The sequence below is a fragment of the Neolamprologus multifasciatus genome, chromosome 7 (genome assembly GCF_963576455.1).
Source record: "Neolamprologus multifasciatus chromosome 7, fNeoMul1.2, whole genome shotgun sequence".
NCBI lineage: Eukaryota > Metazoa > Chordata > Actinopteri > Cichliformes > Cichlidae > Neolamprologus > Neolamprologus multifasciatus.
Genome location: NC_140445.1, coordinates 11,318,300 through 11,344,204, shown reverse-complemented (window position 1 = coordinate 11,344,204; position 25,905 = coordinate 11,318,300). Strand labels below are relative to the sequence as shown.

The 25,905-nt window shown below is 40.6% G+C and overlaps 1 protein-coding gene across 3 annotated transcripts in view; it reads right to left on the bottom strand.

Annotated features, from left to right (window-relative positions):
• Nucleotides 1–21,722, bottom strand: part of LOC146513820 (ras-specific guanine nucleotide-releasing factor RalGPS1-like) — a 92,845-nt gene extending 71,123 nt beyond the window's left edge. The window contains exons 1-4 of one of the 3 annotated variants that reach the window (XM_085165714.1): nt 21,637–21,722; nt 21,335–21,534; nt 13,997–14,136; nt 2,728–2,832 (exon numbers count right to left, since the gene is read on the bottom strand). In XM_085165714.1, coding sequence (XP_085021840.1) covers nt 2,728–2,832; nt 13,997–14,053 — 162 coding nt within the window. In that variant the 5' untranslated portion in view covers nt 14,054–14,136; nt 21,335–21,534; nt 21,637–21,722. Of the gene's footprint in view, nt 1–5; nt 122–2,727; nt 2,835–13,996; nt 14,137–21,334; nt 21,535–21,632 lie in introns of those variants that run through there. The other 2 variants (XM_085165713.1, XM_085165715.1) reach the window with 2 other exon arrangements.
• Nucleotides 21,723–25,905: the final 4,183 nt, after the last annotated feature.

Sequence of the window (25,905 nt, the reverse complement as noted above, 5' to 3'; positions counted from 1 at the left end):
CATACCAACAGTAAAACATGGTGGTGGTAGTGTGATGGTTCTGGGGCTGCTTTGCTGCACCTCTGTTGGATGACTTGCCTTAACTGATGAAACCATGAATTCTGCTCTCTACCAGAACATCCTGAAAGACAATGTCCAGCTATCAGTTTATACCCTGAAGCATCATTTTCATCCAGAAAATGATTCGGAACATATCACTAAATCTACCTTTGAATGGCTCCAAAAAAATTAATTACTTAATTAAAAATAAAATAAAATAGAGGTTTATGACTGACCTAGCCAAAGTCCTGAGTTTAATCCAATTGAGATGCTTAGGCATGACCATAAACGGGCTGATAATGCTTGAAAACCTTCTAAAGTGGCTAAAGTATAACAATTCTGCTAAGATGAGTGAGCTAAAATTCCTTAACAGCAATGTGTAAGACTCCTTACCAGTTATTGTAAATACCTGATTGCAGTTGTTGCTCCAAAGGGTGGCACAAGGAGATTTAGGGAGGGAATTACTTTTTTCAATACAGTGCCAGATAGGTTTGGATAGCTTTTTACCTGTACAGTACCTACATGATGTTTTTATTCATTTATTTATTTGTATTATTTTTGAAAACCTTAATTAATAATGAAAACTTTAACGGAAATGCATGTTTTGTCCTATTTTAAATTTATTTATGTTAACATGGCACAGCTGTTTTACTTTGTTTCCAGCACATCATTTAGTCCATAGCAGGATGCTTTAAAAATCCAGTGTACCAAAAAAGTTTGGAAAATAAAATATATCACAATCATGTTTGATTTAGGGCTTGGATTTAAATTTCAACGACTTTTGCTTCCAGCAATTATGAAAATAAATTAACCAGGATAAAAGGGTTAGTCTTTACTGTTCATTCTGTATTCCTTTCCTTCAGATCCACCCACTTTTGACCAAGTCAAGACAAGATGACCAAAAGAGATGACTCTTTCTGTTATATATATATTTTTTTTCAATTAAATTACACTCAAAGTTATAGAAGCTCTGCTGTAGTAAAAGAAAAAAAAATCTGAAGTCCAACTTGAATTCCAAGTAGAGCTAGCACGATACCACTTTTTTATGTCCGATACCGATATCATAAATTTGGATATCTGCCGATACCGATATGAATCCGATATGGTGTGTTTTTTAATCAATAAAACGGTTTTTTTTATATCTTGCTGCATTTTGTATAAGTTTATACTCAAGTTTAAATAAATAACAACACTAAAGCTATTCTGTTATACCTGTATGTAAAAAATACACTGCGCCCAAAATATTTCATAGTTCAGCAACACTGATCAATCTAATAAACTTAAACCTACTCCATCCTCCCTATTCTGGTATTTTAAAGAGTACTTAGCAGAAATATTAAGCAACCTAACTAATAGGGTTGCAAACTCCCAGCAAAAAAAAAAAAAATAGGGAACCACCCTCCACCTCATGATGCTTAATCGATGTAATCAAATTTAATTTGATGCAGGGGGGGGAAAAATGCACAGAAAGAAATGATTTTTCAAGAATAATTAAATAGATTCAACATCTTTCTTCAACAGAATTGCAGACTGCACAGATGGTATCTTCCCAAAGGAAAAAGTACTAGCTTACTAGGGTATATTAGACTTAACAGTTACTATATACAGTAATGGACTTCTATATATTTTACATCAGATTAAAACTTTGGGTGTAAGAGTCAGATAATTATTTATTAAAAGCTAGATATTTTAAATGAGAATAAGAAAGAAAAGTATGTCTTTGTGCCCCCTTTTCCCTGTTCATGCCCTATCGGCCCCCCTGGCTAAACTTTGCTAGATCCACCCCTGCACAGTTACCAGCCGTCAGCTACGTAGAAAAGGATCCTGGTCTAGAAAGTAATAATAAATAAATTCTAACAACAGCTTATCAAGCTTAATAATGCTGCTGTTGTTCAGCCGCTGGTTTCCGCTTTCTGGTGAGAAGTGGGCCATAAAACTAGGAAGAGAGACGGACTCGCGACAGAAAAGCCGATCAGCTGATCATTAAGCAGTTTCACGATTGAAGTAGCAGGAGGAGAGAGAGAGAGAGACAGAGGCAGTCGCTCCATATATCTGTTGTTAAGCTTAACGTGGGAACGCTTTACAGACATTCAGAGATTAACTTACACACTTGCTTTACTTCTCTCTGGGAAAACTTCCTCGGAGATGAAATGCTGGTTTGGTAGCGAGGCTACAAATACACACAGCCGCTCTATCACGTGATGCATACTGCTGTGACGTGCTACGGTTATGAGCCGAGTTATGCCGTGTAGCAAGTTTTGTGAGGTGCTTTTTTGATATTTAATGGATCGGATTACATTTTTTATTTCTCGCCGATATCCGATCCAGTAATTTGGGTCAGTATCGGACCGATACCGATACGTAATATCGGATCGGTCCATCTCTAATTCCAAGTAACAGCAAATTATTTTTATTGTTAAGCTAAGCTAATTTTATTGTTGAGCTAATTACTCATGTTAACCAAGTATCATCCAAAATTATCATTATGTTCTTTGGTATAATCAATTAGCTTAGGCTGCCACCTAAAAATTTGAAAATAACGTTAAATTGCAAGGTTTTTAAAGAAAATGTACTTAAATTAAATTTATATGCCATTTACTATCATCTATTCCATAATATCTATTCCATGATATTCTCTTATAGAAGTTATTCATTAACCTCATAAACTAATTTAATCAACATACTTACAGCAAACTCCTCAGGCGTCACCTTAAGCACATCAAAGACGACCGCATCGTAGCTCTTGGCGTAGTTCACATAAGGTCCTTGCAGAGAGTCAGAGCTGCTGCTGGCCTGACAGAAACAAATTTCACCATCAATCTATCACAGAATAACTCAAGATACAATAGCATCACAATTCATGCAAGACAATCCTCTGATTTGTAACTAAAATATTTTACGTTTTACTGTGCCAGATTAGGCAATTGTGATTTGCTGCCAGCAATACTTGTGTGGTAAGTTGTTTCTTCACTGTTTCGCAGTAAGAATGAAAAAAGTAGTGACTTTGGTTAGGAATGTCAAAAATTAATACATAATAATTGATACCAAAATTACCATCAGATTAAATACTCCTTTACAACAATACCAATAGTGCTCTTTACATTCTTCAGTAGACACAGATTGCAGTGGAAATGCCCCCCAAATTATCCTCAATTATCCACTATAAATACTGTATATACAGGTATAGGGATCAATAAAGTATTCTGATTCTGATACAGTACATGTGCAGTACATTTTTGCATATCAATATTATTAATGTTAATATTTTTTAAAGAAGTATTTACAAATGTATTATCAACACAAATCATATGATGAGTAAAACTTGATGCTCTGTCGAAGAAAGTACTTCTGATGCTTAAACAAATAAAATAATAAACTTTTCTCTGTGATTTATATAATTATTGAGCCAACCAAGAGCAGCATTGAAATTTTGAATAAGGCCATGTCCTCGGAGTTTAGAACTTTCTTCAAATGTAGAAAATAATTTGTTAATGAGCTCATAAACACAAACCCACATTGTGATAAGAATAACAGTCTAGATTCACAGGGGGTATTAAAATATTAATGAAAAATTAAGGTGGAGTTTGGCACTTAAGCTTAGGCTTATTGCGTTCGGTCATTCTCAACCAGTGAGTAAAATAAGTACTGAAAATGCCACAAATTTCTTAACTAAATATTTTTTAGAGGTGCCACTGACATGAAATTGGCATGTGTGTGTGTAGATTTAAATTTTTTATTGCAGTAGTTATGAATTATCAACAGCATGCATCACTCATAATGCATGGCACAATGAGGCACACTTTAAACACTGGATTTTTTCTAAACTCTACTATAAAGAATCCAGCTGACAGGTATCAAAATGCATACTTCGTATACTGGAGAAAACGACTAGAGGACTATATTGAACACTACTACGGCAACTACGGAATTGTTTCAAACACAACCCAACAAGACACCACAAAGCTATTTCAATCTAATTAAATTTTATTTATACTGGCAAGATAAAGATCCTACAAATATAGGGAGAAACAACCTCCTACGAGCAAGCATTTGGTAGTGGTGGGAAGAAAAGTCTCCCTTGAAATAGTGAGAAATTTCCAGCAGAACCAGGCTGAACGTGGGGCAGATACACTGTAACAGAAGGACCCGATGCCCAAAGCTTTGCAAGTTAAGCGGAAGTTAATTTATGGTGTTTTCTTCCCAACAGTCTACTTGTGCAGCCTTCTGGCTGTGCACCTCCTTCAGCTCCTCACACCACACAACTCTATCCTGCAGGCCCCGGCAGTTACTGAATTAGGGACATTGTGGTTGATTCTTGACTGGACCTTGGCTGGTCCTTGACAATAATGATATACACATACATTGTTTTTTGCCACACAAAGGGAGAAAGTTAGATCACATAATTAAATAAAAACAAAAAAACATACTTAAACTAGATTAGATAGGACTTTATTAATCCCTCGGGTGGATTCCTCCAGGAAATTCAGTAAAGTATTATACTTGTGTATCTAGATGCATATTAGGAAGTGAGAAAACCTTTACAATGCCAATTTGACATAATTTGTGGGTCTCAAGATACAGAAGACAAAAGAGGCACAAAATTTTTTAAATTTCTCTAAATGAGAAATTAGAAAAAAGTGACATGAATACAGAAATTGTCTGGGAATTAAGGTATCGTTACAGTTCTCAGTTACGAGATTATTTGGTTCCTCCTGTTGGCCTTATCAGCAATATTACACAGTATTGGTCAGGCTATGGGTACATCTTTACACTATTAAACATTTATAACAACATTTGTATGATACGTTACCAAACTCAACAGATAAAGGCTTTAAAAACAAAACTAAAAGACACAGGTCATTAGAAGTGACATGTTTTGAAAAAAAAAAAACTTTGACTATCACCAGTGGTTTATCATTATTGTTATATTTGTTATTCATTATATTGTATTATTTGCCTTAATACAAGTGAGCAAATAATGTGTCCAAGAGTGATTCTTCTTTTAGTTTAATCACATGATATTAACCAACAGAGTGTTTCTGATGGGCCAAGCGCCCGAGGACTTAAAATATGCCATGAAAGAATATGGTAACACATTAAATTATAATACAGATATATCTATATGTTTAGTGTTTGTTTTAGTTATTTGTATTCATAAACAACACAAACATATATGTTAAATCCATCCATCCATTTTCTTCCGCTTATCCAGGGCCAGGTCGCGGGGGCAGCAGCCCAAGCAGAGAAGCCCAGACCTCCCTCTCCCCAGCCACCTCCTCCAGCTTGTCCGGGGGAATGCCAAACACCCCATACTCCCGGAGTACCCCCCAAAGGACCCCCTGAGGGACACAGTCGAATGCCTTCTCCAAGTCCACATATATGTTAAATACTTAATTCAGTTTTATTTATAAAGTGTTCAAACAGCTGAGAGTACAGGGAGTGGGCTTGGAAAGCTGTGGGAAAGCAGGTAGGTGCTTGGTCATAAAGCATGATAAATGTCTCACTGGTCAGTAGATGGCTGAGCAAGATGGGTGGAGAATATGAGAAACAAAGAACCATAGTTAGTACAGTGCAGATGACATGGAACCAATAAGTTCAACAAGTTGGTCTCAAAGTGTCTAATTAGTCAACACAAGGATGTCAAGTGTCTAAAATAATGTGTTTTTCTACTTCCACAGAGCCAGTGATGGTTGAAGATGAATAGATAGTTCGATTTCTAGTGATCCAGAAAGGAACTTGGAAACATGCATACATTTCTTTAAGCTGTGGAAAATCTATCCATCTAGAAATAAAGGTATAGAAGTGTGTACCATGTATAGTGTAGTAACAAAATTCAGTGTTTGATGTAACTGAGTCACATGAGACATAAGCCATCAATAAGCTATCAATAAGAATAGGTCAAATAATAGAAAATAGACAATAAGCTGTAAAGCATAAAAGCAGTGTTTCTCTATCTGTTGTGGAAGACTCTGGTTTGAAGGAAACTTACCAGAGGGCAGCAAGGAAGAACACCTCTTGGTCTTCTGCTTCCTGACTGGCTGGCTGGCCTTCATGCCTGTTCCTACCACCCCCCCAACCCCCCTTCACCCTCCTTTAGTTACAGTTATAGTTTTGCGACATATTTCCTGCAAGAAGCGTCGCAAAAGCAAGTACATTTGTGAATTTGTGACTCGAGAGGGTGCAATTGAGCACTTGTATTCACTGATTCAAATGGTTGTAATCACATTAGAATTGCAGATTTCCAGCTGTCAGTTTATTGGTATAATATTAAGTATAATATCATGGGAGGGGGGAGTCATATGATTGTTTAGGTTTTCTCTGTATTGTTGTGGGTCTTTACCTTACAATATACAGTGCCTCCAGGCAACTGTTGTTGTGGCACTATATATTAAAAAAGAAAAAAAAAGAAAGAAAATTGAACTGAACTGAATTAGAGATTCAATAATACCTACTGCCTTTTAATATGCGGTGCAATGCATATTAGTGACACGGCATTATATCCAGTCACACTAAGCCAAATGCAGGCACGAAAAAGCTTTCCAGGCAGTTTTCCCTGGAAAACTTTTTAAATAAAAATCTCAAATAACTGCTCAACACTTTAACAATAACCAAGCAACTTTGCAGGAACTGCACAATAATGTCACATAATAAAACTGAAAAATATTTTCAACCTGGAACGTTCTTGGGTCGAGCTTTTTAACCAGCTGCTTAATGCCCTGTTTTTCTACCAGGTAACAATATCAGTAACTTCCATCCACTATTTATTCTTCCTGTCATATGGAGTACAACTAGCAAGTAGTTCAGTAATTTATTTAAAATATAAGTTGTTCATCACCAGCTGCTAACATCTCGTCCGTCATAGCCTAGTTGTACTTAACAGCCTCAAGTAGTGAAAAACATTTGTTTTCCACATTTATTTTTTTTCTCCAATGACGGTAGAAAACTGTTTTCTGACTGTTTTCTACAGTCATTGGTTTTCCCACATTCCACATTTAGCAGAAACAGTTTTGTTTTGTTTTTTGTTTGTTATATTTTTCAAAATATTCTGCTTCTTTTGAGTTTTCTGAAGTAGATACATTTTTAGTAGGGGTGCAATGATATTCGTATCGATATTGAACCGTTCGATACAGTGCTTTCGGTTCGGTACGCATATGTATCAAACAATACAAAATTTTTAATTTATTTGATCAACTTTCCTTCTGACGATGCTGTCTGTGTTGAGCACTCAGTGGATCTGCGCTCGACAGAGCAGCCTAGGCGGAGTAGTCGAATGCAGATCCACTGAGCGCAGGGCAAGCTAGCGAGACAGAAGTTAAGCTCTCCTTGCAACATGGCAAATTGAACCTCCCCCACCCTAATTCAGATGTGGCGTTTGGAACTATTTTGGTTTTCATGTGATGTATGACCCTGAAGGTAAGCGCGTCATGGACAAAAGTAAAACAGTATGTTGGATGTGCCACGCAATACTCAATTACATTGGTGGGAACTAGTGCGTTAGCGCAGTTAGCTCGTTAACTTGTTGGCCGTCCTGCCCATTGACTGTAGAAAACATGGATAACGCGACCCCGCCTCCTACCATTGTGCAAAAATGAAGCCAAAATACCCCGCTTGTGGAGGCTGCCATCTTGCAAATTTGGAGCCAGAGTCTGCGCAGTAGTGACTTGAGGTGGAGCGACTGTGTAACGTTCCCGCCCACACACCCGCTGGACGTGACCGCAAACACGCCCCCCTACACTTTTTACGTAGCCTGGCTGCTCGAGTTTTTTTGCTGGTTTACCGCGACTGACGACTCGTTTAATTAAGGTAAATACAACCATGTTACTGTTATAAAAAAGACACACAGCTTATCATCTTATAGTTCTAAAATCACTCTGTTGTTAATTCGTTAGTTAGCTTAGCCGCTAGCATACGCATTGTGTTGAAGGCTTGTTGCTAGCTAGTTAGCGATGCTACACACCTGCTACTCTTAATAGTCTTCAACACTTATGTTTTTTTTATCCATTTTTAGACAGCGATGAGATCAGCTGCACACTCCACAGAGGCCCAGAGTTACTGTTAATATCAAAAATATAATGCTGTCCTTTGAGATTTTAACATAAGACTGAGTGTAATGGATCTAAAACTGTTTAAATCTCTACAGCCTGGTAACATGGAGACTTTAAAAACAGCAGCAGGTTTCAGTAGTGTAGTCTAATTTGTTCTTTTCATTTAATAATAGAGTCCATATTATATCAACAGCTACATTTACCCTGGAGATAAACTAGTGAGGGAGACCATCAGGACCAAGCTGGGTTTTCTGGGTCCAGAGGTTTGGAGAAACTTCTTCCCTTTCTTTCATCACAGCTGTCCTGTGCCATAAGTTCTGTTGACCCGCTGTAAGAGGCATCATTTAAGAAACACCAGGAAGACTGAAGCTCATGGCAGTGATCAAGCAGGACTCATGATCTTCACCAGCAGCTCCCTCACAGGGAAATCTTCAGCACTCCTAGTGCTGAAGATTTCCAGGAGATGGATAAACCCAGCATTTCATCAACACTGATGAGACCTTTGGTTTGTGTAATGTAATAAATACTCAGATACTCCCCAGAGGCTCCGGACTTTTACATAAAGATATTATATTCAGTCCTGTAGAAAGTTATATATTTAAAAATATGTGATCCTCTCTGGTTACTCTGGTATGAATAACTCTGAATCACTTTATGGTAAATAACACTATCTGCAAAAAACTGTGAAAGAATTCCAGATGACAAGTTTGTAGTTCAACATACAAGTGACGACCTTTGACCTTCATCGGGTTTTATTTAATTGTGTTAGACAAAATCTCATATGCTCTTCATGCAGCTGAGTACATCAAGTGTTTAAAACGGAATCTGTGCAGGTCTGAGATCAGCAGCTTTGTGAAACACCAAACTGAGGTCCTGTTAATGCTGATATATAGTGACACAGTTACATGAGTGATTAATCCTTTTGTTTTTTTGTCTTTAACTTTATCAATAAAACAACTGCAGCTTTCACTACAGTACGTGTGGTACTTTAACCTTTGTACTGTTTTCATCAGTTAATTTTACGTTAACATATGAACATGTTGGATGATCTGTCTGCTGTCACTCGATGGGGCTGAGGTCTGAATCTGAGGGCAGCTCCTGTAATCACAAAGACAACAGAACCATCAAACTCAGATATAAATAAATAAATTTTAAATAAATTTTATCCCTCAATATTGAAATAAAGCTGATTCTTCTGTCCTCACACACTCAGGATCTGAAGTTCTTCTCTTACATTTTTTCAGTACAGTATTACAGTACACTACAATACTTTAATCCATAGTTCCTGATTAATGAGGAGTTACTGAAGTACAAGCTTTTAAAAAAAATTGTTTCTGTCTTTACAGATGTGGCAAGAGACTGAAAACATGCTGTTGTTTGCACATATTTAATATTCAGCTCTGCACAGGAGCTGAAGCAGGGTGCAGCCTGTTGCTTTTACAGTATAATATAATACTTGTAATAAAAGTACAGTAACAGTAATTAGTGACTGAGCAGCCCGGGGCGTTTCTCTTGATTTCTTCAGTAAATTCATTCACCTGCACAGATTAGCTAAACGAACCCTGACAGCAGAGTGCTCATTTTAGCTAGCTAGGTCTCAGGAGCTAGCTATGGACGGTAGTTACGGATTATCTTACAAACACATTTAACTTACCGAAAAAGTGCAGCGGGGCCTCGGGTCCTTCTGTCGGGTAGTCCAGTTTACTGAAGAACACCTCAGGCTGTCAGGTTAAAACACTCGGTCGTGTTTTCGTAGCGTAAACGCTGGTCCTCCTCTCAGAGCCTACGCTCTATCTGCTATTCGCGAACAGAGATACGCAAGTTTCTCCGTGACTGCAGCTGTCAGTCAAAGCTCTTATGATGACGTTTCACCCCAATTTAACATCACCGCGGTAGGAATTAGAATCAAACTTATGGGAAAGGAGACCCCTTGAACATCAATCAGCGTGATGAGAACTATTGAAAACAAAAGAAAGAATCTTTGGAAAAAAATTATCTAAGGAGAATTAATTTATTTTAGTCTGACCCCAGTCCCATCCGCTAACATGGAGGAGGCGGGGTTTATGACCTATACTGCAGCCAGACACCAGGGGGCGATAGAGACGTTTTGGCTTCATTTTTGGGGACCTGTCGCGTCGTCCATGTTTTCTACAGTCAATGGTCCTGCCCCACACACGGGGCAATCCGCAGTAGCTCGTTAACGGAGATTTGCCGCGTTGTGGCGTTAACGTCATTTCAGATTAACGCTGACAGCACTAGTGGGAACACAATGAATATGACTGCACATTTATGCCGACATCATCCTAGTGCAAAGACAAGTGGAAGCAGACAAAAACAACAAGCACGCATGCTACAAACTATATGACTACCCGAGTCATATAGACAGCCGTTAGCACATGATTCTCCTTATGGTGACCTGAGAATATAGCCCAGAAGAAGCGTATAGTGTAGCTTTTATTTTGGAAAGAGACATTTCTCTGTAATAAACTCTCTTTTCCAAAGATGAGTGATTCCTCGATCAGATATTTATTTTTCTTATTACTTTGTTGTTTCAGCAACATTATATTTAAAAACTGTACTTTTGAGTTAAAATATATATTTATAATTTTAATAAATGACAAATTAAAAAGGCATGAACATTTTTTTTGTATTGAAAAAATATCGAACCGTGACACCAAAGTATCGAACCGAACCGAACCGTGAATTTTGTGTATCTTGCACCCCTAATTTTTAGGTATTTAAAAGTCATTGGCAGGGGGATGTGCACCTCTGATGACCTCTGACTCTCAGACATGCCCGGCCTTATTTTGTTGTTATTCATACACAGCAGCAAATGTATGGCAATGTTATAACAACAATTTCATAATATGACATTTTGATATAAATATCAAATAAAAGATACATACAAATTATAAACTGAATACTCATATTAAACACAAACAAACAAATAAACCCACCAGCTTTCTACTACAAAGTACAATATTGGATACATTTTATATTTCAGAGACAGCACGCATCATGTTTTCTCCCATCCCGTGTATTAACCCCTCTATGAAAGTTTTTCTAAACATAACCAGGGATTTTCAACATAGCAATTCGAAACATACTATTTTTCTTTAGAAAGCACCAATTATTTCTATTTGCACTTGTAATAGAAATATTTCAGAAATCCAACTAAAATTACCAGTGTCATTATTATTAAGCCCTCTGAAAAACGGACCTTTTTTAAAAAAAAAAAAAATTGAGCCATTACACAAACCAATGCTGAGCAATGAGGTGCTTTAACTTTGTGATGCTCAAAGCTTGTAAAAATGAAGTTAAATCTGAGGTATTTCTTCCATATTTATATGTAGTATACAAGCTTTCGCAAGTTTGTATACTATATATACCAACCTATATAGTTTTTGTGTATGTATATATATATATATATATATATATATATATATTAGGGGTGCAACGATACTCGTATCGATATTGAACCGTTCGATACAGTGCTTTCGGTTCGGTACACATATGTATCGAACAATACAAATTTTTTAATTTATTTGATCAACTTTCCTTCTGATGATGCTGTCTGTGTTGAGCGCTCAGTGGATCTGCGCTCGACAGTGCCGCCTAGGCGGAGTAGTCGAACACAGATTCACTGAGCGCAGGGCAAGCTAGCGAGACAGAAGTTAAGCTCTCCTTGCAACATGGCAAATTGAACCTCCCCTACCCTCATTCAGATCTGGCGTTTGGAACTATTTTGGTTTTCATGTGAAGTATGACCCTGAAGGTAAGCGCGTCATGGACTAAAGTAAAACAGTATGTTGGATGTGCCAGCAATGCTCAATTACATGGGTGGACCCTAGTGTGTTAGCGCAGTTAGCTCGTTAACGTGTTGGCCGTCCAGCCCCACGGGGCGATCCGCATTAGCTCGTTAACGGAGATTTGCCGTGTTGTGGCGTTAACCTCATTTCAACGAGATTTACGCTGACAGTACTAGTGGGAACACAACAAATATGACTGCACATTTACGCCGGCATCATCCTAGTGCAAAGACAAGTGGAAGCAGACAAAAACAACAAGCAGGCATGCTACAAACTTTACCCGAGTCATTTAGACAGCCGTTAGCACATGATTCTCCTTATGGGCACCTGATATGTTTAATATGCTGCTGAGAATATAGCCCAGAAGAAGCGTATAGTATAGCTTTTATTTTGGAAAGAGCCATTTCTCTGTAACAAACTCTCTTTTCCAAAGATGAGTGATTCCTCAATCAGATACAGGGCTCGCAAAATCGCTAGCCCGACGTCCCGGGGCTCGCAATTTTTCTATCAAAATCTATCTCTGCCCTGCCCGTCGGGCTATCGTAGGAAGGAAAAGTCTATGTCAATGCTTTTGCATTCTGTCAGAAATGTAGCTGGGTAATTATGTCATTGGCATCGGTGAGCCACTGTCAATATGTGACATATTGAAATCGCGTTTGAATTTGCGCTTGTTTTTTGCTTTCACTTTGCAATCGCATAAACTGTGTATAGAGAGCGACAGCACTGATTGGTGAGTGATGATAATTTGCGCACCAATTCCTCTGACATCGTCTTATCAATCGTTAACTTACTATGCAAACATGACAAGTAAAATCTCCCGCAGCTTAAACATGTGAGAGGTTGATCGCGCAGAGAATCGCTGAGCGTTATGTGAGTGCGTGTGTAAAAGCAGCGGAATATATATTTTAGTTCTGCTGAGCCAAATAAGACAGGTCAGCGTGAAGAAGTGACAGCCAAAGAAAAGCTTACCACAAAATGGAAAAGTTATGACAAATCAGACTATAAGGCAAAAAGAAAGTACAGCTTTATGGTTTCATGGACAAAAGAATTTCTGTGGCTGCAATATGACGAGCTAAATAACCAGGGCTGCACATAAGTGGTCCGCAGGTGCGCATTCACTGTCAAAATAAAAAACGCGCACAAGATAAGAAGTTGCAACGCGTGTTTGCGTACATAAGATTTTCAGGAGGAGGACAGACATTTGTTTAGAACTCTTAAAGATGTCGAAGAAGCAAGCTCCTTTAAGCAATTACTGTGATGTTCTTCCACCTCCAAAGAAATGTCAGAAGGAGTCCGAACCACAAAAGAAGCGCGTATTCTCGGAAAAGTGGTTGCAGGAGGTGAGCTGGCTTCAAACAAATGATGAACGCACAGAGATTTGGTGCAGAATGTGCCGTGAAAATTTAATAAATGACAAATTAAAAGGGCATGAACATTTTTTTTTTGTATCGAAAAAATATCGAACCGAACAAAGTATCGAACCGAACCGTGAATTTTGTGTATCGTTGCACCCCTAATATATTATATATATATATATATATATATATATATATATATATATATATATAGTTTTGCAAGGGTTTCAACTGTTACTTGAGAAGGTATCACAAAGCCTTGTGTTGCATGCAGAGAGGACAGAGTCAAATCCCTTGTTTGTGTGCACAAATAAAGATAATTCTGATTTAGCCCTGGACAAAGTCCTGACATAAATCCTACTAAAAATCTGTTGGGTGAATTAGAAACCAAGGTCCATGCCAGAAGACCATCAAATCTAGAGGAGCTTAAGAGATTCCTCAAAGAAGAATGGGCTGGGATTTTCTTTTAGGAGACTGCAGGCTGTTATCTAACAAAAAGGATACACAACTGGCTATTAGCATCATGGGACACCAATAATTTTGACCCTTGTAGCTTTTGAGGTTATTTTTAAATAATTTTGTTTCTGTGTGCAAAGCAAAATAATGGAAGCATCCATTATAAAACTAGCATGTTTGGATTTGTTTAAAAAAAAAATGTTGCTCTCTTTAACAGCACTTAGGGATTATTAAAAAACAAAACAAAACAAAACAAAAAAAAAAAACAATCTCTGTAGAACCATGTCCTTACCTCTGAGGTGAATGAATTGATGCTAGTACCATCCGACAGCCCGTTCCTGCGATACATGCTCACAGAGGGATTGAATGGATGCACAGGTAAGGGCAACCGAGGCCTTTAGCTGGGGGGCACACATAACCTGTCATCCATGCCTGCAAACAGAAGACATAAAGCAACTTTGAGTTTTTGTTTCCATCTTAATAGTATTCAAATGCCTGTATACCAGGTTGGCCAGGTCCACCACTGGCCTACCCACACAAGACACGAGCAACAGTGGCTCACAGACGAGTGGTGGTGCATACTTTGTACACTGCCTCAATCTGACAATAGAGTTCACTGCAGGCAGACGGGCATGCCCTTGAGTAGAGCGAAAAGTGAACACACTCTCTCTGCTTGACCATAAAACCAATAAGACCCTGTGTCAGCATGACCGCTTTGCCAGTGGGTAAGTGATGGTCTGGGAAGGCATAACCATGGAGGGACACAGACCACTACATATTAGACAAAAGCACCCTGGCTGCCATTAGGAGCATGAAATCCTCAGACTGACCACAAACACTTTGACTTTTGCACTTTAACTCTCATGGTGTTGTAAAATTCACCACTCTGTAGGTCTATTAAACAATGTGGCATCCTTTCATTCCTTACATATGACCCAATCCATAGGAGTATAGATATCAAGCATGCATTCTTCCCCATTGAGATCTGGTGTGCTTTCAAAAGTTTTCCCCCACACCATGGCTTATTACTATGCATTTGTTTGGTGTTTAACAACATTTCTATACCTCTACACCATAGCAACAGCTCAGAAGTCATTTGTGTTCTTTTTAGAAAATGGCGCAGGGTGCCGCCAGTGCATCGAGCCACCTGGGGGGCTCTTCAATTGGTGGGGGAGGCTGTTACATCTTGCAGGAGGTCTCCTCTCTTCAGGAACTCACTCTGCAGGAGGGGGAGATACAGGAGAGGTGGAGGAAGATCTCAGCCTGGGCGTCTATTGTCTTGTGTAGTCTGGAAGATGAGTGGATGATGGGGTGAGTGCAGTTTTCTCTGTGGTGGGGTCGGGTGGGCTGTCCTGGGCTCTGTGAGGCCAGGTGGCGCTGCTGAACTGGGCTCTGGGTCCGGATGGGCCTGGGCTCCCTTTCCCCGGCGGGTTGCGGAGTATGGGAGTGCCTACTGGGGTCAGTGGGGGAGCTGGCCGCAGGGAGGGGTCACTTGCCCCTCCCTTCCTTCCCTCCCCATCTCCAGCTGCCTCCCTCTTCCCGCTGTACCACAATCACCCACACATGCAGGGCCTTGGGGTAAAGGTGTGTCACCAGGGTGCAGGGAAGGCATCCCCCCCTCTGTCCCCTTCTGGCTGCCTGTGCCTCAATTTTATCCCACAACTTAGACATTCACATTACTCACACTCTCATAACACATACATATAGGATCTTGGGGGTGGGCACGCTACACGGAATCCAAAACACCATCAGGGTGTACACCTCACCCCTGGCGTCGTTGCCCACCTCTCAATTTTAAATACATGTAGATATTAAGGGCTATCAGAAGGGGCTATGCGCTTACCTACTGCTCTGTGACAGGTAGCTCCTTGGCCTCCTGGGTTTTAAATGCACCTTAGACCACACATGCATCAACACTACATATGAGCAGGCGGAGGGATGTTTGGAGTCTTCACACACCCCCGTTCTCTGCGGCCTGTGTGCGGCCTCTCTCCACCCCAGGGAAAAGGGTAACACTACCTGGGTCTGGGTGCAGTTTCCCCCTCCAGTGTGATTGTGTGTACAGTGTCTCTTTATTTCCGTCTCCACATTGGGTGAGTGTTGAGTAATTGCATATGAGAGCATGAGGGTGGGAATGGATGTTTGTATCTGTGTGTGCCTGTATGTCTGTATCTATATGTCAGGTTGGGTATCAGACGCCACCTCTCTAGGGACATCTCAGGTCCTCCAAGGTATGGAGGCCGATCTCCCCCCACCACTTCCCCTGCCAGTGGCAGACGCCCTCAGACATCGGTGCATTGGTGGTTCCTTGGTGTCCGAGGATGGGCGTCCAGGTACACACTGGCTCACTCCTTGGTGGATGCTTATCGGGGCCACTTCGGGGGTGGGGTGCCCTCAGCCTCTCGGCCTGGGGCTCAGTCACTCTGGCACAGCTGGCTGCCGGCGGAGCACACGGGCACGTCACTGCAACCCCCCCGGCTTCTGCTCCGCGGCTGCTGAGTGACCCCTCATCTGGGGCTCTCTTCAGCTCTTTCTGGGATAGTGGCGCGGCTGCCCCTCTGTTGGTCTTCCTTGGTCTCTTGCGTTCTGAGGGCCTCTGGATGTCTGGAGTTTTGATCTCCTCCATACCTGCTTCATGCCCTGGAGGACAGGGCTGTGGCTCCCCACACCCTCTAGCAGATCATTACACGAAGGAATGTTTTAAATACAAGCGCGCTCATGCTCACAGGTGTACACACGGGTGCTCACACACACAAACTACGCCCATTTTGGCTCCTACCTCAAAGCACACTGTGCGCTGTCGACCTTACGTGCTAGGGCCGTTTGATATAACGATATATATCGGATGATGATATAAAAACGTCTATTGTTTCATTTTATGCTATCGTTTGTTTCGTGGTGTTGCAAAATGAACTGTTTACAGCAAAAAATTTTCATCATTTTGATGGTCACTGTAGTGGCTATATTAATTTCTACTTTCTCTTATATTTAATATAACCACACTAATTTACATAATTCATATAATTTACAGAAAATGTTACATTTTTGTGATTTATATCGTTATCGGGACGATAGAATTCTTATATCGGGATATGAGATTTTGTTCATATCGCACAGCCCTATTACGTGCTGCACAATAATGTTTAATATTTAGTATTTACTGTTATATTCCCATAGATCATCCTGATGTTGTTTATTATATTGCTCTCTTTTTCTTCTGTTTGTTTTCTCTTTTTTCTTTCTCAACAGGTGATCCAGGTGATTGATATATGTATTTTTTTGTCTGCTTATTTTGTTGGTTTTTGTTTTTTTGCCCTTTATCCCCATCCCTGTTCTCTACTGTTTTTCTTTCCCTCTTTCTTTCTCCCCTTTCTTTTCCCCAGTCAAGTCTGTCCCGTATTTAGCAAGTGAAAATAAAATAAAATAAACAATAAAAGGTGAATCAAATAGACCATTACGGCAATGGTCCATTTGGTAAAGTAAATCCGTTGGGCATCTTTCTTCGCCTTTAGACAATAATTCTGATGGCAAAAGAGCCAAACGGGACAGGCAAAAAAAGGAGCACAAACAAGGACTTCAGTCTTCTCCTCATTTAGTTGAAGAAAGTTTCCAGCCATCCAACCTCTCATGGAGTCTATGCACCTATGAAAAATCTGTAGCTTGGAAACATCTTGGGGCTCAAAAGAGATATATAACTGAATATCATCTGCATAGCAGTGATACGAAATGTCCTTAAAAGTGCTCAATACGTGCTGAAGAGGAAGTAAATACAACAAAAACAATAAAGGCCCCAAAACAGAACCTTGAGGCACACCATAGGCAAGAAAAATAGAAGATGAACTGTACTTAGAAGAAGCCACAGAAAAGGATCGTTCATGCAAATAAGATTCAAACCAGTCCAAAGCAGCCCCTGATATACCCACAAATTGTCTCAGCCTATCTAGAAGAAAATGATGTTCCACAGTATCAAAGGCGGAGGTCAGGTCCAACATCAACAAAACGGAGCATTCTCCTGCGTCACATCTCATCAAAATGTCGTTGGAGACTCTAAGAAGTGCAGTTTCAGTAGAGTGAGCTCTACGAAAGCCAGATTGGAATTCATCCAGAATGCTGTATTCATCTAAAACAGCTATAAGCTGCTTATCCACAACCTTTTCTAAAATCTTAGCAATGAACGATAATTTTGAATTTGGTCTGTAGCTACAGAGAATAGACGCGTCAAGCTTAGGTTTTTTTTTTTAACAGTCGGTGAATAACAGCATTCTTACAATAAACAGGGACCTGACCAGAAATCAGTGAGGTATTGATAATTGTAAGCACACAGTGACCGATAGACTGAAAGACATTTTTAAATAAAGATCCAGGTAAAATATCAAGAGAGCAGGAGGATGCTCTCATCGAATCAACTAACTTGACCAGCTCTGGTAAGGACACAGGTAAAAATCTTTCTAAAATTACAGGCCTAGCTTGAGTTGGAGCTGACAACAAAGACACAGAAGGAGAGATTCCTCACGTTACTGACTTTTTCAATGAAGAAAGAAAGAAATTTTTCACAATCTTCATTTGATAAAATTGGGACAGCAGATGGAGCAGGAGCAACAATATCACTAATAGTGTCTAATAGTACCTTGGGGTTACCTCTGCTCTTAGACACCAAGTCTGAACTTAGTTCGCATCTCGAACTGAAGTGTTAAAAGAGACTAAAAGGTCCCTTAAATGAAGGAGATGGACATGCAAATGAGTTTTCCTCCATAAACGCTCTACCTTACGGCAGCAACACTTTAAGAAGCGAATGCTGTCATTTATCCAGGGGGACTACTTTGAAACCGGAGCTAGTCTAGTTTTGACAGGACAAACATTGTCTAAAATAGAAAGAGAATGATTATTAAAATGATTTGTTAAAAGATGAACATCGTTATAAGGAGATAAGACTAAATTAAAAGCAACGGAAAATTTAACAGCAGTAGAGGAATTTAAGATGCGAGAGCTAACCACATGTTGAACAGGAGAGAGGGACAGATGAAAAGACAGGTTCAAAAGAATACAACAATGGTCCGAAATAAAAATGTCATCAGTACAAATAAACTCAATGTTTAAACCTAAAGTAAAAACAAGGTTCAGTGTGTGTGCTTTGGTGTGTGTGGGACCAGACACATGCTGTGTAAAATGAATCGAATGCATGACGCTAAGGAAACCTCTGGCAAAGAGGTCAGAGTCTTCATCAATGTGTATATTAAAATCCCCAACTATAACCAGTCTGGACAGCTTCAAGGTCGAGGATAAAAAGTCACTGAACTCCTTTAAAAACATGCTGTTTATGCCAGGTGGACGGTACACAACAGCACAGCAAAATGGATCTTTATTTCCAATTCTAACCAGCTGTAGTTCAAACGATGAAAAATGCCGACCATTACTGAGCGACAGTGAAACCGCCTTCCAAACACCGCAGCGACACCTCCTCCTCGACCCGACGTCCGAAGCTGGCTGATAAAGGAGTACCCACTGGGGCAAAGTTCGATGAGGGATGAATAGTGACCATCGCGCTGCCAGGTTTCAGTTAGAAATAAGAAGTCCAGTGTTTTGGAAAAAATAAAATTGTTCAGCAAGAACGTTTTACTAGTCATTGATCGGGCGTTAAAAAGCGCCACGCTCAGTGAAGTAGAAGTCATATTATTAACAGAAACGTCCTGATCTAGGGGACGTAGAAACAGAGGGTTTGATCCCCAACGCTCATAAATTCCACTCACCGCGGGGATGGAAGGCCAAACAACAACAAATAGGTCTGTCAAGACTGCACCTCGACCAACCGGGAATGTTCACCAGGATTCTGTTCATGGACTTTTGCTGGGGCTTCAACACTGTAATCCCAGACATCCTCCACTGGACGCTCATCCATCTTACTGTACCCACATCCACTTGTCAGTGGATGGATGAGGCTGAGGAGTATCACATCCCACACACAGCACCAGCCTCCCCAGGGCTGTCTTCCCTCCCTGCTACTGTTCCCCTTTTACACTAATGACTGCACCTCAGGAGAACCATCTGTTAAACTCCTGAAGTTCACGGATAACGCCATCATCATTGGTCTGATCCAGAACAATGACGAATCAGCGTATAGATGGGAGGTGGATCAGCTGGTCCATTGGTGCCGTCAGAACCATCTGGGGCTGAACCCGCTCAAGACTGTAGAAATGATGGTAGACTCTGAGAACCCCCTACCTACAGTGCTGTTTACAAAACCCAGCCGCTGCAGAGACAGTTTGTTCCTCTAAATAACCCACTATAATATCGTTCAAGGTCAGATCAGACCAGGCCCCCTTCTTGCACTGCTCCATGGTTGAGGTCTGATGCCCACTGTTACCACTTTAGGTAGTGGACAGGGGTCAGCATGGGTCTGTGCCTATGCAACCCCAGACACAATAAACTGCAATACACTGTGTATTCTCACATTTTTCTGTCAGAACCAGTATAAACTTTTTTAGCAGTTTGATCTCCATGACTGTGTTCTTGGATCACCACTGTTCCTTTCTTGTACCACTTTTGATAACCACAGATACAGACTACTGCAGACTGGAAACACACACAGTGAGCTGCAGTTTTAGAGATGCTCTAACCCATTCCTCTAGCCATCATAATTTAGCCCTTGGCAAACTCCTTCAAAACCTTATGGTTGCCCATTTTTCCTGCTTCTGATACATCAATGTTGACGGCAAAATATTCACTTGTTTCCTAATATACCCCACCCACTAACAAGTGCCATAATAAATAGATTATTACACTGATAATGTTATTCAAGTATTTATTTATATAGATAGAATTAATGTGTTTATACTGTGGGAAGACAGCAGATTATTTCACTAAATAGTCTGAAAACAGTTTTTCTTTTTTTGAGAATGTGCCAAAATAAGACTTAAACAGTATACAGTGGACCTCATTACTACTATGTCTCAAAACATGCACAGGGTGTGAGCATGTCAGTATTATGGGACAGTTTAAGGTCACTGCAATAGAAGTGTTTGTTTCCACTAATTAAACCAAAATGGAATTCAATTGGTCACCTCACTCACCTCAGCTGGACTCCAACAGAAAGTCAGAGTAAAGAAGGAACGTCATTTAATATCAAAGCAAGTATCAGATTTTTTGTATTGCACTATACTACTGTAATAATAGCGCAGTTAGCCTTTGTGTGTGTGTGTGTGTGTGTGTGTGTGTGTGTGTGTACACAATGTTGTCTCTATTGTATATGCTGCCACGTCCCTACATATGACCCTGCAGAGGCAGGGGTGGGGGTAGTGACGAGTTAGTTTCTTAGAGGGGGGAGAGGCATTTTGTGCTTTAGGCCAGTTCAACACTGAAGCGAGCACTTTACCACACAGACATCTTTTGGCAGCTGAAATACATGTAAAAAGCCTCAAAGAGACACACATCCACGCGCCTGTACAGAAAACATGCGCATCGCAAGCATGTTTGCGGGTGTCCGCAGGCGGCGTCTTGTGACAGCGACGTCGTACGCCGCGGTTGTTCTAGTAGCCTATTTATTAAGCGCGCACTGCCAGGCCTGCTGCCAAGTCTGTATCAACCTCTTCCCAACGATAAGAGAAAAGCATACAAACACATCTGTTGTGCCTACCTTTCCATGGCACAGTCCCTCCCTCCTCCTGCTGCTGTAAAAACAAAGACGACAATATGAGCCCACATTAAAACAACCCCCGAAGCTGTAGCTCATTAAAATCCAAACGGTGTTTTCCAAGCGGTGTCCAGGAGGGTTACTCCTCCTTTAAGCCGAACATGAAGCCAAGGTCGCAACGTGTGGTCCGCGCGATCCACAAGCTGCAAGGGATACATTAGACGAAATCATTCAAATATGGCAGTGACGTGCCAAATTATCCCCAGAATTTAAAAAAAAAAAAGTGAAAATGAATAAATACCGACAGCAGGAAGTGACAGGTAGGCGCATTCATCTTGATAGCCAGGTGTATTGCCTAATAGTCTGCTTGGCTTCACAGACAGCTCCCGCCTCTAAGAGCAACGGACCAATCAGGGAACGGATCAAAGACAGCGTCCTTAAGACGCAGGTGCATCTATGTTGCCTTCAACAGCAGTATATAAGCTCGTACATTATACTCCTTTTATGCCGTGCTCCTGGGCTCGGCTTCACAACATCTAGTCAATTCATTTTCAATTGATTTTTATTGTAGGACTTTTAAATCATAATCATAATCATCTTTAATTGGCAAAATAAGGAATTTAGCTCACTTTGCTCACTGCATCCCCCCCAAAAAAAGACATAGGTTTTTAAATATAATTTATAAATAATATCTATGAACAGACAGTAAGAAAAAACAAGTTGCAGAAATGTTTAAGAAGCTATGCAAAGTATAAGTCCTGTCTTGTAGCGGCTGTTTTTCTGTAAAAAGAATTCTTTAGCGACTGCCTGAAGTTTATGTCTGTGTGGATGTGTGTTCAGAGACGTTTTCTGCCCATTTGTTAACCCTGGATTTGTATTGGTCCTGGATGGATGGAAGATCAGAAGCATAATAACATAAAAATGAGTTCCATGTTACGACTGACCACAGTATGTGAGAACTAAGGGGTGTGTGTCGGACAGGGTTGTCTGCAGTACGGGGGCCCAACAGCGAACGGTTCTGGCACCGTTCCTCTTCACCATCTACACTGCAGACTTCTCCCACAACTCCACCCTGTGCTTCCTGCAGAGGTTCTCTGACGACTCTGCAATAGTTGGCCTCATCACTGATGGGGACAACAAGGAGTACAGAGAACTGACACAAGGCTTTAGGACTGGTGCCAGCAGAACTACCTCCAGATCAACACTAGTAAAACCAAGGAGCTGGTGGTAGACTTCCGCAGGCACAAACATCCCCTGCTGCAACCACTGAACATCCAAGGTATGGACATTGAGACTGTGGACAGTTACAGGTACCTTGGTGTTCATCTGAACAATAAACTGGACTGGACTCATAATTCAGATGCCCTCTACAGGAAAGGGCAGAGCAGCTGGTACCTACTGCGGAGACTCAGGTCTTTTGGAGTGAAGGGCCCACTCTTGAAGACCTTCTATGACTCTGTGGTGGCCTCAGCTATCTTTTACGGTGTGGTCTGCTGGGGTGGCAACATCTCTGCCAGGGACAAGAAGAGACTGAACAGGCTAATCTGGAAGGCCAGCTCTGTTCTAGGATGCCCTCTGGACCCAGTGGAGGTGGTGAGTGACAGGAGAATGGTGGCTAAGCTGTCATCCCTGTTGGACAACATCTCCCACCCCATGCAGGAGACTCTGACAGCACTGAGCAGCTCCTTCAGTGGCAGGCTGCGGCACCCACGGTGTGGGACGGAGAGATTTCGCAGGTCTTTCCTCCCCCCTACTGTCAGACTCCACAACAAAGACTTCAACTGATCAAACACACACATCCACACATGTGCAATAGCAATAACACTAAGTGCAATACTCTTTTCTGGCATTGTTGTATTATACTCAATTGTATATAGCATTTGTATTCTATTTTATTCGATTGTATATAGTATTTTATTTTTATTTTATTTTATTTTATTTTATTCTATTCTATTGTGTACAGAATCTCATAGATATATTATTCCAGTGTTTTTTTTTTCTACTTTTTCTATGCAACTTTGCACTGTCCACTGCTGTAACAAAACAAATTTTCCACACGTAGGACTAATAAAGGTTATCTTATCTTATCTTATCTTATCTTATCTTATCTTATCTTATCTTATCTTATCTTATCTTACACATGGACATTTCCTGGTGGCCTGCTGTGAATTTGAATGAGCTGAGAGAACTCTCAATCTGTCACCCTCTAGACTTCATGTCTTTGCTACAACATCCATTGCGTGCAGATACATAAATCAAAGTCGCACTTGCTACTGCAAGGAACAAACCTTCGGGGGGAGGGGGGGGGGGAGTCTCAGCCCTCAGTCATAATGTCAAATGTAATGTAAATAATAGTCTTGTAAACAAACTCAACCCTTTGCACACGCATGGGAGACATTCAGAAAAGATTCTCAAGCATTAAAATTTGGACATCACTGACACGATTCACACCTACTGCCTAAACAAGCTACTTACACTCTATGAGAATGTGACAGCACAAATGAACCAGCTGCACATGGATGAGACAGACAATTCTGATCGCCAGAAGGACCCAGTTCCATCGAACTACTGGCTAATAACCTGTCTCAGCACAACATGGAAGCTCCCGTCATATACATGGGGCCCAAGAAAGGGGCACAGCACCAGCTGTGATTGGGCAGTCATTCGGAACTATAAAACCAGGCTGGACTGACTACGAGAAACCCCTTTACTTAGTGCATCGCAGCTGCATTGTCATTGCTGAAATGTGTCCAACTGATTGATTTCTTTAATGATCATAATTCTCTGTGATTCTTTCAGTTTGATTAAGACCTCGCAGTTTGCTGTCCATGTTGATTACATTTTATTTTTCTCCTCAGTCTTCTTATATGGATGTAGTCACAGCATAAAGACACCCTGTGCTTCTGATTTTCAGCCAAAACTTGGACTTTTTTTTTTGTTAATTGGTCTTCATGGGCAAAGTCATTGGACCAGGCTGATTCATTAGAACAATGTAAATCTAATCATAATCATCACACTCAGGGTTACTCACAAGGTCAGGTATTCTGCACAGGAAGGTACAAAAGGAAACTGCAGTCCCAAAAAGCTAAAGCATGACAAATGTGTATTTATTGAGGAGCCAATACCACTAAACTCGTTGGGTCTAGTGTGATTTCCACTAACTGAACTAGTAGGCGGAGGGAGGATGAAGACCTCTCTTTAAAACACAAGGCATACACATGCGTGCACACACACACACACACACACACACTGACTGAGGGAGGACTTAGAGGACCATGACATTGGCATCTTTTTAAAATTTGAATGGTGTCTGTGGCTGAAAGTATATGGAAGTGGAGTTGAAAGGGGAAGTGGGAGAAGGGGAACCTAATGATGTTTGATTGGTTTTTATAGGCTGAATTAAGTTGAAGTAGATACACGGCAAAAAAGGTAAGGCACAAGATTTGGGTCACAACACCGAATGCTAAATCAGCTTTCACTACAATAGAAATAACATAATTTTTAGATTTCAAAAACTTTATTGAACCCAAACTTTTGGAGCAGCAGGTAATCACAGGGATGCATGCATCACAGAAGAGGATTTTACTAAGGGAGGAGAACAAAATAATTTTTATGAAGTTTATGAAGTCAAGAATGAGTTTGGATGATTTGGGCAGCTGAAGAAGTGGCAGTGAAAGGTAATGGCTTACTTAAAAACAGGGAAGAATGGATCAAGGTGGGAGTCTGCCAGAAAAGTGTGCTACAAGGTGGAGATGTTTGGAGTCAATCTGTCCAGTTTAATTTTTTCCAGGGTCCACAAGGTGAGTCCAGGGGGGTAGGCAGGGTGGCTGAGAACAATACAGGTAAGGACAGGCACAAGCCACAATGTAGAGAAAGCCAGTGTCGAGAAACCAGGTGAGTGAAGCAGGTAAGTATTCGATTCTTATCCCAGGATATTAATGGTCTGAAGCTCAAGTGCATGTGTCCAAAAATAAAATAAATAAATAAATAAAACACAGCGCTTCAGAAGTACTGTATCCAGGGTTGGTTCACCTGACCAGAGTCACATGGTCAGAGACATCCAAAGCTTCATTTGGTGCATTACTGCTTCAGTACCCGATTCAGGGGTTTATAAGAAAGTCAATCATGGGAGCAATTTGTAGTGCTTTTGGTGGTGATTGTGTGCAAGACATAGCAAACCAGTCTGCACCATACTGAGAGTCATGGAGCCAGCGAGGAAGAGAAGACACTCTGCGTATTCCTAAATATGTGTTATGTTTTTATTTTACTAGTTCATTAGCAATTCTACACCCAGGGCAGAAGCTTACATCAAAAACACATTATATAAGTTATAATGTATTATATATAAATGTACCTGTCCATTGTTTAATTGCATACCCACATGGAAGTAGGGACAGGTTGTTCATTTTAATTTGTAGATTCAAGTTGCTCTTTATATTTTTGGCCACCAGATGCCACCAAAGAAAACTGTTAGTTTATACACAACTTTCCATTTAATCATTAATTTTATTAATCGCTGGTTTTCTTCCACAGCGTGGCTTTTTTTCCCAGTCTTCTTCTCCTCACCCCCAACC